Source organism: Chenopodium album, chromosome 11, assembly GCF_948465745.1.
Source record: "Chenopodium album chromosome 11, dcCheAlbu1.1, whole genome shotgun sequence".
NCBI classification, from domain to species: domain Eukaryota; kingdom Viridiplantae; phylum Streptophyta; class Magnoliopsida; order Caryophyllales; family Amaranthaceae; genus Chenopodium; species Chenopodium album.
Window position 1 is genome coordinate 4,788,406 of NC_137844.1, and position 14,364 is coordinate 4,802,769.

Genomic DNA, 14,364 nt, shown 5'->3' on the forward strand with positions numbered 1-14,364 from the left:
TAGAATGATTTAGTGAATTCATGGTGAATCCTTAATTATAAAAGGTTGGGATAATGTGACAAACTGACAATACATTTCAAACAAAGTAGAGAGGGATTACTGGACTGCGTGCAATCTGAGTAATTTTTGCAAATATATTTATGTGATACAAATTATCAATAAACCAATAATAGCACTTATTATGTGATTTATTAACAGGTATTTGACATGTGTAGCTTGTTTTCGTTTCTTTATTTATTTGAGATTTGTCTACTGACAGTTGTGCCTTATTTTATTCTTGATAGATCATATTTTTCAGTCCTAATTGAACAAGACATGCTCTAAATTTTTCTCCTCTTGCAGCAGACACATGCTAACCCTTGTGTTATGGAAATTTCAAGTCAGTTGCTCGGGCATTTGAAGTTCCATGTTTTCTCCCCGTTTCACGGAACTAGGTAAGATCGATATCCTCGTGTACTTCCTTCTTAAATTGATCCCTGGCTTACTCTACCTATTTCCTAAGATTTAGCAAATTTTGTTGATTATAGTTAACAAATGTTTCAAAACAATAGGAGGGACAACATTGGAACACGACACAATGGACTATATTATCTATAAACAACTTGTATTTTTTTTTAGATATACAGTGGTTTCATTGAATAGTCATTGTTGGAGAAGTAATGATCTACTAAGATATCAATACTTATAACCTAACTTGAGTGAAGACATGAGGAGGGAAAAAAAAAAACAATCAGAATCACAGTTCTCTATTTTGTTCAAGGACATCTTACATTTCTGCCAGGTCCTCCATAGTAGAAGTAATTACCCCATACATTATTTCTTCCTTGTCTTATATTGTAGCAATTTGGATGATCAGCCAGAAGTCGAAGATTTGACAATGGGATCAAGTTATTATCCCAATCAACTAGTTGTAAATTACGAAAATATGCTGCCTTTGTGAACCCTTCATCTGCAAAATGTCCACTACCCATTTGAGTGGATGTATGAAAACCTGAGGATCTGCTGTTAACAATTTCTCCTCCAAACTGAATCATGTTGGCATGCATCCTAAGGTGGCTAAACAAAAATGCCGGCCAGTATCCGACTAGTTGCCCTGATCCAAGTTCGAGCCACCAGTGTCCATGCTTAGGGTCCTGCATACAAAATACTCATCTTTAGATAGTTTATTTTTTTACAAAAGAAAAAGAATTTCGTCTGGAAATATAGCAATATGGTTTGGTCTTTATCTACTTCTTGTCATTGTGCAGTGCTTGCAGAGAATATGTAGTTGTGAAAACGACTCTGAAGATACGTAGTTGTGAAAATGACTCTGTACTTCTTCATGTGCCTAGTATTTGTCATTTCCTAGGGAGTCTTGTCTTCTTCTTCCCCTAATTTTCTAGGTCCTAATTGATTAAACAAGCAGTTCAAATTTTAAACTTATAAAGTATATGATTGCCTTTGAGTTAGGTAACTGTAGTCGATAGTTGACATACTATACACTGCATAAGCAAATTTTGACTAGAAGTGAATCCAATATTTCAATCAAATCCTGATAGCTGAACTAAAATACGATGATTTTGACTACATCTTTTAGGAGTCGAAATCAGATCAAGCTTATTGCCTAGACAGATGAGAACAATGTCTTCCTTGGTCAGCTAGTTTGAAAAATGTGTGAATCTCATGCTACATGCTTTGCTTTTTTGCCCTCTAATTATTGAATTCGGAAATGACTTATAAATAAGTGTTATTTGTTCTTCAACTCAGGACCTATATATGTGATTGGTCGATTAGAAATTGAGTTGAAATATTATAACTATCCTTTATTATGTAAGACTTTATTTCTTCATTGTGCTACAACTCACAAGTAGGTAGGTAGTTAAAGGTACTATAATAATAAACAAGTATTAAGTAATCTTACTAAGTTTAGAAAGTGGGTTATTAATTTGGGATGATTAAATGATTAAAAATAAAAATGTGGCTAACTATTTAGAAAACGGAGGGAATAATAATTTGTAAGTTGGGTATTTTAATGAGACTAGAATATTTAAACTTGCCTTCCAAACTGTGATACTAATGTCGAATTGTCTACCCTTGAAGGATGATCTTGGGGAAATAGCTGCTCCGATGGCGATCTTGGAGTTAGTCTGAACAAAGCCTGAACACAACAGGTTGTAGCATCCAGTGGCCTGGTATGCATCCGTCTGTACAGAAAAACGAACAAATATGTTGATATTAATCACTGTCGTACATGATATATACTTCAATTCAAAATGAAAAACAACAAAACTAAGAACATACCGTCCAGTACGTGAAGAACCTCGGGTATTTATCACCATATAAGGCTGGATTTATCTGAGGAAAAAATTATAAAATTGGATAAGTAATATTGTCTATTTAGAAACAAAGTAGTTTCTTTTTTAGTTGATAATATGGTAGTAACTAGTAAGTATATCTGATATACTTGCCTGCCAGCCTGCTTCTATGGTATTAAGGTCATTGCCAAATGAACCAGAGATGATCCATAGTTGAGACAAGCTAAACTCGTATGGATTAGTAACTTGAGGTGTCCAAACATTCATACTGGCTTTTGCACCGTAAAACTGTTGTCCATTAACGAATGCCACCGCGTGCTGTGAAAAGAAAATCATGTGTTAGACATCCGTACATGCTGATTTGAATCATAGCTTTCGAATGTGATCAGTACCAATGTGCCATTGTTAAGAAGCAATGCTTCGTTGTTTTTTTAGTATGTGGTAAACAGTTTGCTTCTGCAATATTTTTACTCTGTTAATCTGCTTGTGTTTTGATATTCAGAAAGTGTTGAACATTCTCTAACCTCATGACCACTACCATCCGAATCTCGCCTCACAATTCTTCTAGGCTTTCTTCCAAATCTTCCAAATTTACTAGCTCTCAAGATATCCTCTTCTGTAGTTCTTCTGATTGGTATAGTTCCATTTGGGCATGATTCTCCAGATTCTGTCCATTGCTGAATGCTGTGTGTTGCTTCATCAACAGAGTCAACACCCTTTGGCCTATCTGGTGGATCCTGTGAATGAAAAATCAACGCTAACATCATTACATATCATGAAACATATATAGTTAATTGTTTCGCCTCAAACTTTGATTGTTACAAATGTTCATTACCAGTGGCTTTTGCCCCTTGAGCTCAGGATGATCGAAAGCTGGTTGAAGATGAGATGGAACGCAGTCTATCAAGTCACCGTCAGAACTCTGTCATAGGAAAACAAATAAAACGTATGATTAAATTTTGAACATGCATGTATCCTAGTGTTTGGATGCTGTTTACCAAAAACAAAAAAATGGCAACTATTTTTGTATTCACAAGAGGGCATGCCTTAATAGTCTTGACAGCAGGTTTGTTGATTTTCTTGAGATGAGCTCTGATTCTTCTTAATTTCTGCAGCTCTTTTTCCGGCTCGAACGTTTGGTTGTTTGGCAACGAGAGCGCGGGGCTAAGAATGGAAGCGACAATGAGGAGGGAAACAACAAATTTGACGATAAATGAAGAACAACAACTACTTCTTCTTGGAGCCATGTAGGTTAGAATTCTGAAGTTTATATGTCTGCTTTCTTTGTTTCTTTTGCTTGGAATAATTTGGGGGTTTTTTGTATGTATTACTCTTGTCTTCTATGATGAGCTAACACTAGAAGTCTGTTATTCTATGATTTTGTCCTTAAGAGAAAGGTTTTATTCTATTGCTTCTAAAAACCAAACTTAGAGGCGTTCAAAGGAAGCAGGGGCTCGATCTTACTGCCTCATCATTTCCAATGATTTAGAAACCACAACACCCCCTCTCATTCTCTTAGGCACACAAACAGACAGCTAAGCTCCCTTTCTTTAATAGATTCTTGTGTCTTGGTTTTTGGTCTGACACACCCTTAAGTAAGGTCCCCCAATCTTATTTAAAGCAGACCATTTGGATACTTGTGTTTACTTAGTTTAACTTTACCCATAATGCGTTGACAGCTCCCAAAAAAGGTACTTCTTTTCTTAGTGTGTGTGCATGGTGTGAAATGAGAAGGACTTATAACTTACAGTGCTGTCAAAATAAAAATTTACCTACAACCCTAGCATTAGCCGGGTTCCAAAAGGTTCAAATGTACACGACTTTATCTTATCATTATTTTACATAGATTTGAGAATGTAGTGTACTCCGTATTTAAAAAAGCAACACCTTTATATAAAGTTATAAATATCAAATGAATCTTAACCTATACTCCATAGAATATTAGCTGTATTACTATATACAATGTCCTCTTGGATTAAGTTGCAACATTACTAGTTTAAATTGTACTATTAGTGTGAGAACTAATTCATGAAAAGAAGAGGACCTAATTATCATACCAGATATTGGCTAACTAAATAAATTCTTTTGTCAGAAACTGGAGAAAGGGTGGTCAAAATCTTGGTGATGATTTGTATCAAAATTTTTCTTCCATAGTGCAGTAATTTGGAATTTATGCTTCTTACTTTCAATAAAAACAATTTTTTTGCCTTAAATGGTGAATAATGCTGACTGCATTTTCTTTCCACTAACCTCACCTGTAAACCTGTAACCTGCTTTTTCCATCCTTGAACATTATTATGTCCTGTGAAACTATAGTACCATTAAGATCATGATGTTGGTACCACATTGAAAGCTAGTGCTATACTGGTGGGGTTAAAAGCATGGCTTGTATTCTTGAAATTTCAAAAAATGGGCCATATTATTTCAGATCATATCTAAATAATAATGATTTAGAAATCTTATTATAATCTTTCTTTTGAAGTTTCTTTGTACTGTTAAGTAAAAACTCCAGACTTTTATTATTTTACCTTTGGAAATAATAATGACTAATTGAGCCTTATATTCATTAGATAACAAATTGAAATGAAGGCTTAATTATTTGTCCTTAATTACTTAGGGATACTTATTAACTTTTTGTGGTAATGAATTCTAAAGGGACAATGATATAGTCGGGATTTAATTCTTAGATACCACCCACAAATACATTACAAGTATCAACCATGCTAGCTTTTTTTATTGTTAATAGGGAGTACCTTAATTAGTTAATTATATACTCCATATCTAAAATGTGCACCATGTGCATGTTGCTTTTACCTATAAAATTTATGTGCACGGCAGCAGAGGCTCCCATTTGTGTTTATTGATATGCATGTTTGTATTTCTGTTCTTTTCTTTCAGAAAACTGTTGTTGGTGACACTCTAGAAATTCTTGACAATTTGAAACTCAGTTTCCTAAAAGAGATGTGTAATCATCCAAAGTTCACCAATCAGTTACAGTATACTACTACTATGGTTCTTTTTGAAGGCAAGGAAAGAATTAAAAAAAGAAAGAGTAATCGTCACATAAATTTTAGCACTATTGAAGTTTCTATTGATGCTCTATTTCTTTCGGCAAGTCAAGCATGTGCTCTTCAAAGGGTACCTCTTGACTCTTGTCACTATCTAATAGGCTTGATGTACCAATCTTAACTAAATTTTGAAAAGGCATAAAGAAGTTTAGCATTTTCCATCTTTTTATATATATATATATATATATATATATATATATATATATATATATATATATATATATATATATATATATATATATATATATATATTCTTGTAAGAAAATCATAGTAAATCTCCAAGGTCATTAAATTTGTCCATTTTCATGTCTTTTGGTACTTTGGAATTTGGTTGGCATAGATGCGTAGAAAACAAGTAATGGTAATGCTTTAAAGACTTGTCGTTGACATACTTCTTCTATTACGTTCTATAATTGTGGATTTGTGGTAGTACTTTAGAGGTTTGTGAGGATTAGGATTACCAATATTTTAGCGACCCGAGACGATAACTTTTATGTATAACAAATTGGATCTTTTTGGTTTATAGACATGTAATTAACACACTTGGGTCGGCAGATATCACCTCCCTTTCAGAAGAAGAAACAGGAGTAAACTGTGGGTGTTATAAGTAAATGCATTGCTTGAAACGGTTGTACACGCTCAATCTGGTGCGATTAGATGGTTAGGCCCACTGTCATTGACACAAAATTATGGTATTTCCATCTGATGGAAAATTACTTGAATGGCTTGTATTTTTAGCCATTTATTGCTGTCCTGCACCCATTGTACAATTTTCAGCTACTTGTTAAATGAAAAAAATAAGAAAGGCAAATTCGGGTAGTAATTCCTTATTGGTTTTTGTTATATGCATCTCTTATTCTCTTGTGCCATATGGGATAGTTTCTATGACATTAATTTCACAATTTATTTCTCTAGGTTTATTGTTTCTAGATCAGAAAATTGAATCATTTTAATCGAATTAGGTTTCAAATTTGATATCTGATAAAATTGATTTGCTTAGAGCTCAATTGGGTTTATTTTAGTTCAAGTCAAATTAGTCTTTTTTAAGTTTAATTTAGGTCGTTATTGGTCTGTTGCTGGTGTAGGGAAAATTAATCAGCCATGTAAAACACGTAGTCGACTTTAATTCATTTCAAGGTTGGATTAGCTCAAATTAAGTAGAATTCGAGTTCAAGTTGGTTTTGTCGGGTCTAGCTTTCGAGACTACCAAAGACTGATTAGTGACATCATTTATGCATAGATTCTACATTCTTAGAGTGGTGTAAATGAGTATCATATTTGAAATATGTGATTATGATTTGAATGAATGATCATGTACGGTATAAAAATGATATCTTAGTGGCTTTGGTTACATGCGCAAACATCGTATTTTGGGGGGCAGTAAGTTATGGACCTAATCCTTTTAGCTCTTGGGTTAACCTTTTAAGGGTATTTGGGCAGGGTTTGCTTGCCACTTCTAAAGGCTTCTCTTTGCATGTTATTTATATTTATCAGGTCACTTCTTTTCACAAAGAAAGATAGACCCACCTCACATTCCCCACTACCCTTTGATTGAATATATAAAATGGAAAATATGCTGATAATTAAATAAAAAATAAAAAGTATAAAGGTAATAAGAATAATAATATATGGCCCACGTCAGAGTAAAAGTTTATCCCAGTTAATGAAAGCATGCCTGGCTTAGTGGCTCCCTTTGTAAAGCTGGCTTTTTAGGAGTATAGATTCTTAATGGAATTCAACCTAATTTTATAAATGATGATTTTGTCTTGAACAAAATCAAATTCAATGCTGACTGGTTTTCTTAAAGTTTGTAATTTTGATTAATACTATACACTATACTACTGTACTGTTGTTTATGATGACATCAAAGATACGTGAGATGGTATTTTGGGTTGACAGGTTCTTTTTAGATTTATCTTCGAGTCCTACTCAATCCGTCTTTAAAATAACAATAATAAAAACCTCATTTTTTAAGCATATGATTTTAAGAGGTAAATTAGATATTGACATATTATTGATTAAAATTGAATATAGTAAAATAAAGAAGAGGTTAGTGGAATAGTGGATGATAGATCTCATCAAATGAGAAATTGGGTTTTTTATTTAGCAACAAGGCTTGGGGGCTTATATTTAGGTGTGCTAGAGTAAAAGTTACATTTTTGGATTAGTTTGGGTTAATTTTTTGTGTTTAAAATCCTAAATTTTTCATGGGTGTTTCGGGTGAAAACATTGGGACCTTGCCGAAGGTCCCGAGAAGTGGTGAAGACTGGGCTCGGTCCAAGTGATGTTGGGCCGAGGGTTTCCTGCACAGCAAACACACGTAAACTAGCCTCGGGGGTGTTGCCGAGGAAGGCCTCTCCGATGCTAAAGTCAGTACAATGTGTAGAGAGAGAAAGCTATGCAAGACAATTAATTGCTTGAGACTTTTTTGTGTGTCCCTGTACAAATGTGATATTGATGGCTTTTATACCTTTGCATATATGGGAGAAGTGGGCCTTGGCCCAATTGACTTGCCTTGTGGACTGATCTTGACCTTAGCACAATTGAAGGGTTGAACCTTGACCTTGGGCTTTTAATTGGATCATTTAATGACTAGGCCCAATTGGACTAAATTGGACCCAAACAACTTGCCCCCCAAACCCGATTTGGAAGTATGACGGGTCGGGTTTAATTAATCAGAAAAAAGGAGGGAAGTAAATGATTTAATTAATCCAAAAAATTTGAATTTAAAACCGCAATTAATGAAATAACGGCGGCTGGATGGATAATTGTGGAAGTTGGACGGATAATGGGCGGTTAACCAAGGGAACGTGTGTTTAACGGTTACTTAGTGGAGTATTTAAGAGAAATTAAAGCGCGGACTCCCAGAATTCCCATTTCTGGAAATATAATCAAAGAGGCGCACTATCTCTCCTCACTTCTTCACAAACACGAACCCAGAATTCTCGAGAAAACCCAAGAACCCGCATCGAAACTTCGCAAATTCCCCGAGCATTAAGCTTAGAAACTGAAATTCGTCATTACCAACTTGTAGATCGGCAAATTGCGCTTCAGATTAAGGTAATTTCCTTTGATTTTAGTTTATTTTTCTTCGAATTCGAACTCCTTCCCCTTTTTTCGACTTTTTCTCGAAACTCAACAATGGTGAGAGGAGTAAGAGGCAGAGCCCGTGCTCCAAGAAGAGCAAGGCAAATCCCCGATCCTAGGAACAGGACTGGGACATGGAATGGACAAAGAGTGGGGCCTGACCCTGCTGAAGGGATCAGGGCGACTCCAATTTCTTCGGCGCCTCCTAAGGGAACGGAGGGGCCGAGCACCTCTGGGCAGGACGAAGGTGTCCCTGCTGTGCTTTGGGATGTCCTCCCTGGTTTCACTGAGTGGAAGGATGCTGAGGTAGCCTCAGCTATGATAAAGAACTGTCCCTACCCCTGGTGGGTAGAGCATGCAGAAGAATATCGGTTTGCCGAGCAGATTGAGCTGCACTACGGCATAATGGAAGCCGATGGGTATTGGTGCCGAATGCCCCTAGCATCTGATAGAATCCATCGTCCACCCCCGGGGTATGTGGGGGTGTACACGAGACAGCTTCAGTATGGGCTGAGGTTCCCCTTGGATGAGTTCATCCGAGACATGCTTATCCACTACAAAATCTCCCTCTGCCAGCTAACGCCAGTCAGCATCCGAAGGGTGATGACCTACTTGTGGGTTTGCAAATTTTTCAAATATACCCCGAACATGCACTGCTTCAAGAAAATTCATCGGCTGGTGCTGAATATTCAAAGTGGGCATGGACATCATGGTCCTGGGTGGTATCGGATTGAGTCCCGACCCCAGTACCTGACAACGTGGCCGAATGATTCTTCAGATAAAGACTGGAGAGGCCAATGGATCTGGGTTAGGGCACCCAGAGATCCTGACCACCCTTACGTCTTCAGCGCCCCCCGATATCTCTCAGAGCCTGACCCAGAGATGCTCAGCCTGGGCCCCTTGGAAAACGATGGCCAAGGAGACTTCAACCTCCATCAGGCCAGTATCTTTGGGAAGATGGATAACCCAGGGGGGATCGGCCAACTGAAAACAATTCCAGTAACCTGGCTCCCAGACAACCATTATGTCTTCAAGGACCATATGCTTGCTGCTGTCGGCCTCAGCCGAAAGTTTAAAGATGGTAAGCTCCTTCGGCTGGGGCCGAAACCTTTTCTTTTTATTTTTTTGCTTTTGCACTTATAATCTATCCAGCATTTTGATGTTGCTGAACTAACTTTTGCTCATTTTCTGTGTTCAGAGCTGAACGAGGTCACTGCCAGAATAGACTACGAGCGTCTCGGCGTTGACCAAGGGAGGACCATTCTGACCCGGGCCCCCTCCATCATTGAGCCGAAGGATCGAGATGTTCATCTGGACTCAGCTCACTTTCAAATTGAAGCTTCTGCCCTCTATCAGCGGCAGAAACCTTGGTGGAAAAAGCGAGATCCCTGGTGCCAGCTGTTGGACGAGGAGCTCGAAGCTGCTCGTACAGCCGAAGAGGTTGCATGAGCTATCGAAGCTTGTGAAGGAGGAGAAGGATCCTCCAAAGCAGCTAAAGAAGCAGCAGCAGCAGCTAGGGCCGCTGAGGAAGAAGACGAGGCTTTGCTGAAGACCTCGGTGAGTTTTTAGACTTAGCCTTTCAGCTTCTTTTTTTTTTTTTGTACTCATATTCTTCCTGCCCCCTGTCTTTTGCAGTCTGAAGAGAGCAAAAGACAAAGAGAAGGGAAAGCCCCTGCTCGTCCCGAAGATCAAATACAAGAAGAATCTGAAGAGTCAGACATGGACGAGCAGCCTCTTCTCAAAAGAAGACGAAGGATGGCCATCATCGGCCCTCACGACTTCCAAACGAGGCCGAGGCCCGTCGGCATCAAAATAAGGGAACCTGAGGAAGGCGGTGGATCGCCGAGGGTTCCTCAGCCACCACCCCAATCACCACCGAAGACCCCTTCACCACCTCCTGAGATGGAGGTGGATCAGAAAACTCCCGATCCGAAGGGAGGGGTCCAGGAAGAGGTTCAGGAGAGTGCTATGGAGCACGATGCTGAAGATGCTGTGAAGCCCGATGCTGAGGGTTTCACAGCTGATATTGCAAGAGAGGTTGAGGTTTTCATCCTCACCCCTGAAGAGGAAGCAGATGTCATAATAATTGACTCTGCTGAGAAGGAGGAAGAAGCTGAGCCATCTAAGGCTCAGGAAGCTCCATCGTCATCCTTTCCTTCTTTCCAGACGCTGCAGTCTGGAGAAATGGGCTTCTCAGCCCCCCGCATTCCAATTCCAGATCACATCTGGGATCTCATCTGGGGCCAGAACCGAGAAGTTGCTGCAGCCTACTTCAGCAATTTTGCTGGCCTATCCGAAGTAGATAGGGCGAGGATCTGGTCGCTGAAGGCCAATGCTGGGATGGGCGAATCCAGCAGATCAGTTCCAGACCCAGCAAGATCTAATCAACTGCTGATGATGCAGGTAAATCTCCTTCCTTGCCTTTATCTTTCTTTTTTTTTTTAGTTCAGCTCTTCAGTTCAGTTTTTTTTTTTTTTATTGACTTGTGCCTCTGTTTCCAGTTTGTGCACAATCAGACTCTCACTGTAGAGCTGATAGATTCCCTACAAGATAGGGTTGATGCCGCTGAGTACGACAAGAAAGTGGCAGAGGAGGAGTTGAAGCTTGCTAAGCTGAAGCAAGCAGCAGCTGAAGAGAAGCAGCATAAGGGTGAAGAATATGAGGAAAAAAGCTGCTGAGGCCCTTCAGACCTTCTGCGCTGCTATGGAAAAGGAAGTTTTTCCCCCACTGATAGAAGGGGAGAAATTCCTTCAGGAGCACATGGGAGTGGACATCTCTAAATTCAAGGCTGCCATTGAGAGCCGAATCCGAGAAGGAGCTGCTGCACAAGCTGAAGTGCAACAAAAGTTGGAAGCTCTTGAGGCCAGTAGAATGGCTGCTGAAGAGGTGCTCCAAGCTCGAAATGTCCAACTCTCAGAGGCTGCTACTGTTGCTGAAGCTCAGAGAGTTAAGCTCCAAGAGGTTGAGGATCAGCTGAGGGCCAAAAAAGATGAACTGACCCAGACTCAGACTGAAGCTTCCCAAGTTCAGCAGGAGCTGAACGAGCAGAAAGATTCCTCCTCCAAGCTCGCTGGTGAGCTGAAGAAATCCAAGGAAGACTTGGAGGAGACAAAGAAGAAGTTAGCTGCTGCTGAGGCTCTACTCAAGGTCCGTATCTACACCCAAGAAGAGTACGACATGGGTTTTAGAAACGGGTTCAGAGTGTGCCGAAGAGTCTGCTTACATGCTGAGCCGAAACTGGACTGGTCCAAATGTGCTGAATGGACCCAAGATCCCGAAGACCCTCACATGAAGTATCTAACTCCAATCGAAGCAGAGATCCTTGAGGATAAAGAAGCCGAAGAAGAAGCTGAGAGAAAGGAGATTGAGGCTGAACGAAGGGAAAGGGAGGCTCAGCAGAGTGCAAAGCCTGCCTCTTCTGCTGCTGGGGCTGAAGTCAATGAGGGACCCACTACTGCTGATCAGTCTGATCCTCGGGCTGAAGCATAGGAACTCGGGCAGTCGTCTTCAGAATCTTGCGGGTCATCGTGCGCTTAACTTAAGATTTGCCGCTTTTTGAATTTTTGCCTTGTTTTTTGCTTCAGCTTGCCTTGATGTACAAACTGCTTTCTTGTTTTTGTATGTACCTCGGCAGCTGTAATTTTCCGCTTGTGAGCGGCTGCCGATACTTTATTATGTCCTTTGAACATTTGAACTTGTAGCTCGCTTTCCGAGCATTAATCTCATTTATCTGATGCATTTTCTTCCATTGCTTTGCCTTATTTTAAATGCTTTAATGTTTCTGAACTTGATAAATTTTTGCAAAAATTTGCTAAGTACGAAGCTTTCAGTTTGAAGAATTCTGCTGAAGATAAACTTGCACTGACGGTGCCTCTTGCCCCCCCCCCCCCCAGTAATCTGAAGACTCAAGTCTTTGGATTGCTGAGTTGGGTTTTGATCCTTTAACTTTCAGACGAAGCTGAATGAAAAATTTCTAACAGTTGCTGTTATCCTTGATTTTCTGTCTATCTTTAAAAATGGATACCTGAAACACAAGGCCAACTGAAGGCAATGTTTTAGATAATGGCTTTCTGGGATACAAGGCTCAGTTAAGGCAATATCCCAGACTTGTCCATGGACTCATGTCTTTGGAGAACAAGTCTTACTGAAGTTTGACTTCAGCTGAAAGACCAGAGTTCTTTAAAAAGACGAGTTTGTCAGCGATCTGAAACCCAGTTACCCGAAGGCGAAGGTTTCAGACGAGGCTGAATAAAAACCCTTAAAGAGTAGATAGAATAAAGAAAACTTGAAAGAATAAAAAGTTGCAAATAATTACAGAAATAGTGGCTCTGGGGCCTTTCATTAATAATTCAAAATGTATTTACAAATATTGTTCTGCCCCGAAGGGTTTACACATGATATTTCTTAAGTACATCAGCATTCCAATGATTTTTCAGCTCAGTTCCATCTAGCTGACGGAGTCAAGTTTCCCATGGATTCGGCCTTTCTGAACTGCAGCAGCATTCCGAAGGACAAGGTCTCCAATTTTGAGAGGCCTTGCATGGACCCTTCGGTTGTAAAATTTGTTGATTCTCTGCTTATAAGCAGTCATTCTGTCTCGGGTTGAGTCTCTTACTTCATCGAGGAAATCGAGGGATTCCTTCATAAGTTGCTCATTCTCAGCCGAGAAGTGATGCACTCGTAAACTTTCAGAGCCTATTTCCACTGGAAGAACGGCTTCACCACCATACACCAGCTCAAAAGGTGAATAGCCCGTTGCCTCTTTTTCAGTTGTCCCAAGTGACCAGAGGGTTCCTGGAAGTTCCTCTATCCACTTGGACTTTTGATCTTCAACCCTTTTCTTCAAAGCATTGAGGATTTGTTTATTTGCAGCTTCGTCTTGGCCATTACTTTGTGGATGACACACTGCTGAATATGCCAATTTGATGCCGAACTGATCTGTGTACCGCCTCAGCGGCAGATTATCAAATTGCTTCCCATGATCGAAGACAAAGACCTTCGGAATACCGAAGCGGGTAATAATGTTCTGCCAGATAAATTTCCTGACAGTTTGCTCTGTGATATTCGAAGCTGCTTCAGCCTCAATCCATTTGCTGAAATAGTCGATGCCGACTATTAACCATCTTTTTTGGTAAGGTGCATCTGGAAAGGGTCCCAAAATATCCAGCCCCCATTGGGCAAATGGAAGTGGATTAAGGATCGGCTGAAGGTCTCTAGCTGGCTGATGGATGACTGATGCAAATTTTTGACATTTTTCACATTTTCGGACCAGCTCCTTAGCATCTGAGATCATGGTGGGCCAGTAATATCCGGCCCTCAATGCCTTGTGGGCTAGGGTCCTTCCCCCGATGTGGTTCCCACAGATGCCGAGGTGAATTTCCCGAAGGATGTAATCTGCATCTGTTGGTCCTACGCATTTCAGCAGTGGGGCAGAGAAGGACTTTTTCAGAAGCTCCTCTCTGAAGACGATGAACCTTGAGCTGGTTCTCTTCAGTTTGCAGGCCAAAATTCTATCTTCGGGAATTTCTCCCCGAAGCTTGAAAGCTAGGATGGGATCCATCCAGCTGGGCTCTGGGTCAGCGCAGCACACTTCAGGTGCTTCGTCGACACTTCTTTCTCGGCGCACTTCCACATATACAGATCTGTTCAGCTCAGTGAGAGTTGAACTGGCAAGTTTGGAGAGTGCGTCGGCTTGAGCATTCTGACCCCTTGGGATCAGCTGAACTTCAAAAGTTCTCAGCTTTGCAATAACTGATTTGATCTTGGCAAGATAGGCTATCATGGAGGGCTCTTTGGCCCCGTAGCTGCCACCGATCTGATATGCAACTAGCTGAGAATCTGTTTTCAGGCAGACATGCTCGGCTTCCAGAGAGATGCACAATTCTAGGCCAGCGATTGCTGCTTCATATTCAGCT

General features: G+C 40.0%; 1 protein-coding gene across 1 annotated transcript; it reads right to left on the minus strand.

Annotated features, from left to right (window-relative positions):
• Positions 1-562: 562 nt before the first annotated feature.
• On the minus strand, positions 563-3,974 carry LOC145568325 (protein neprosin-like). Its single transcript, XM_081627752.1, has 7 exons — positions 3,341-3,974; positions 3,130-3,216; positions 2,819-3,031; positions 2,448-2,612; positions 2,281-2,334; positions 2,037-2,183; positions 563-1,133 (listed from the first exon to the last, which is right to left on the minus strand). The coding sequence occupies exons 1-7, from the start codon at positions 3,539-3,541 to the stop codon at positions 756-758; spliced, it is 1,245 nt and encodes a 414-aa protein (XP_081483878.1). The 5' UTR covers positions 3,542-3,974; the 3' UTR covers positions 563-755.
• Between the last annotated feature and the right edge of the window lie 10,390 nt (positions 3,975-14,364).

Bases quoted from the DNA above. Each gene is read 5' to 3' on its own strand.
- LOC145568325 (XM_081627752.1), bottom strand. From the start codon at position 3,541: ATGGCTCCAAGAAGAAGTAGTTGTTGTTCTTCATTTATCGTCAAATTT. The intron at 3,032-3,129 runs GTAATGAACATT...TTTCATTCACAG, and splicing joins TCAAGGGGCAAAAGCCACTG to GATCCACCAGATAGGCCAAA. The intron at 2,335-2,447 runs GCAAGTATATCA...TTTTTTCCTCAG, and splicing joins CCATAGAAGCAGGCTGGCAG to ATAAATCCAGCCTTATATGG.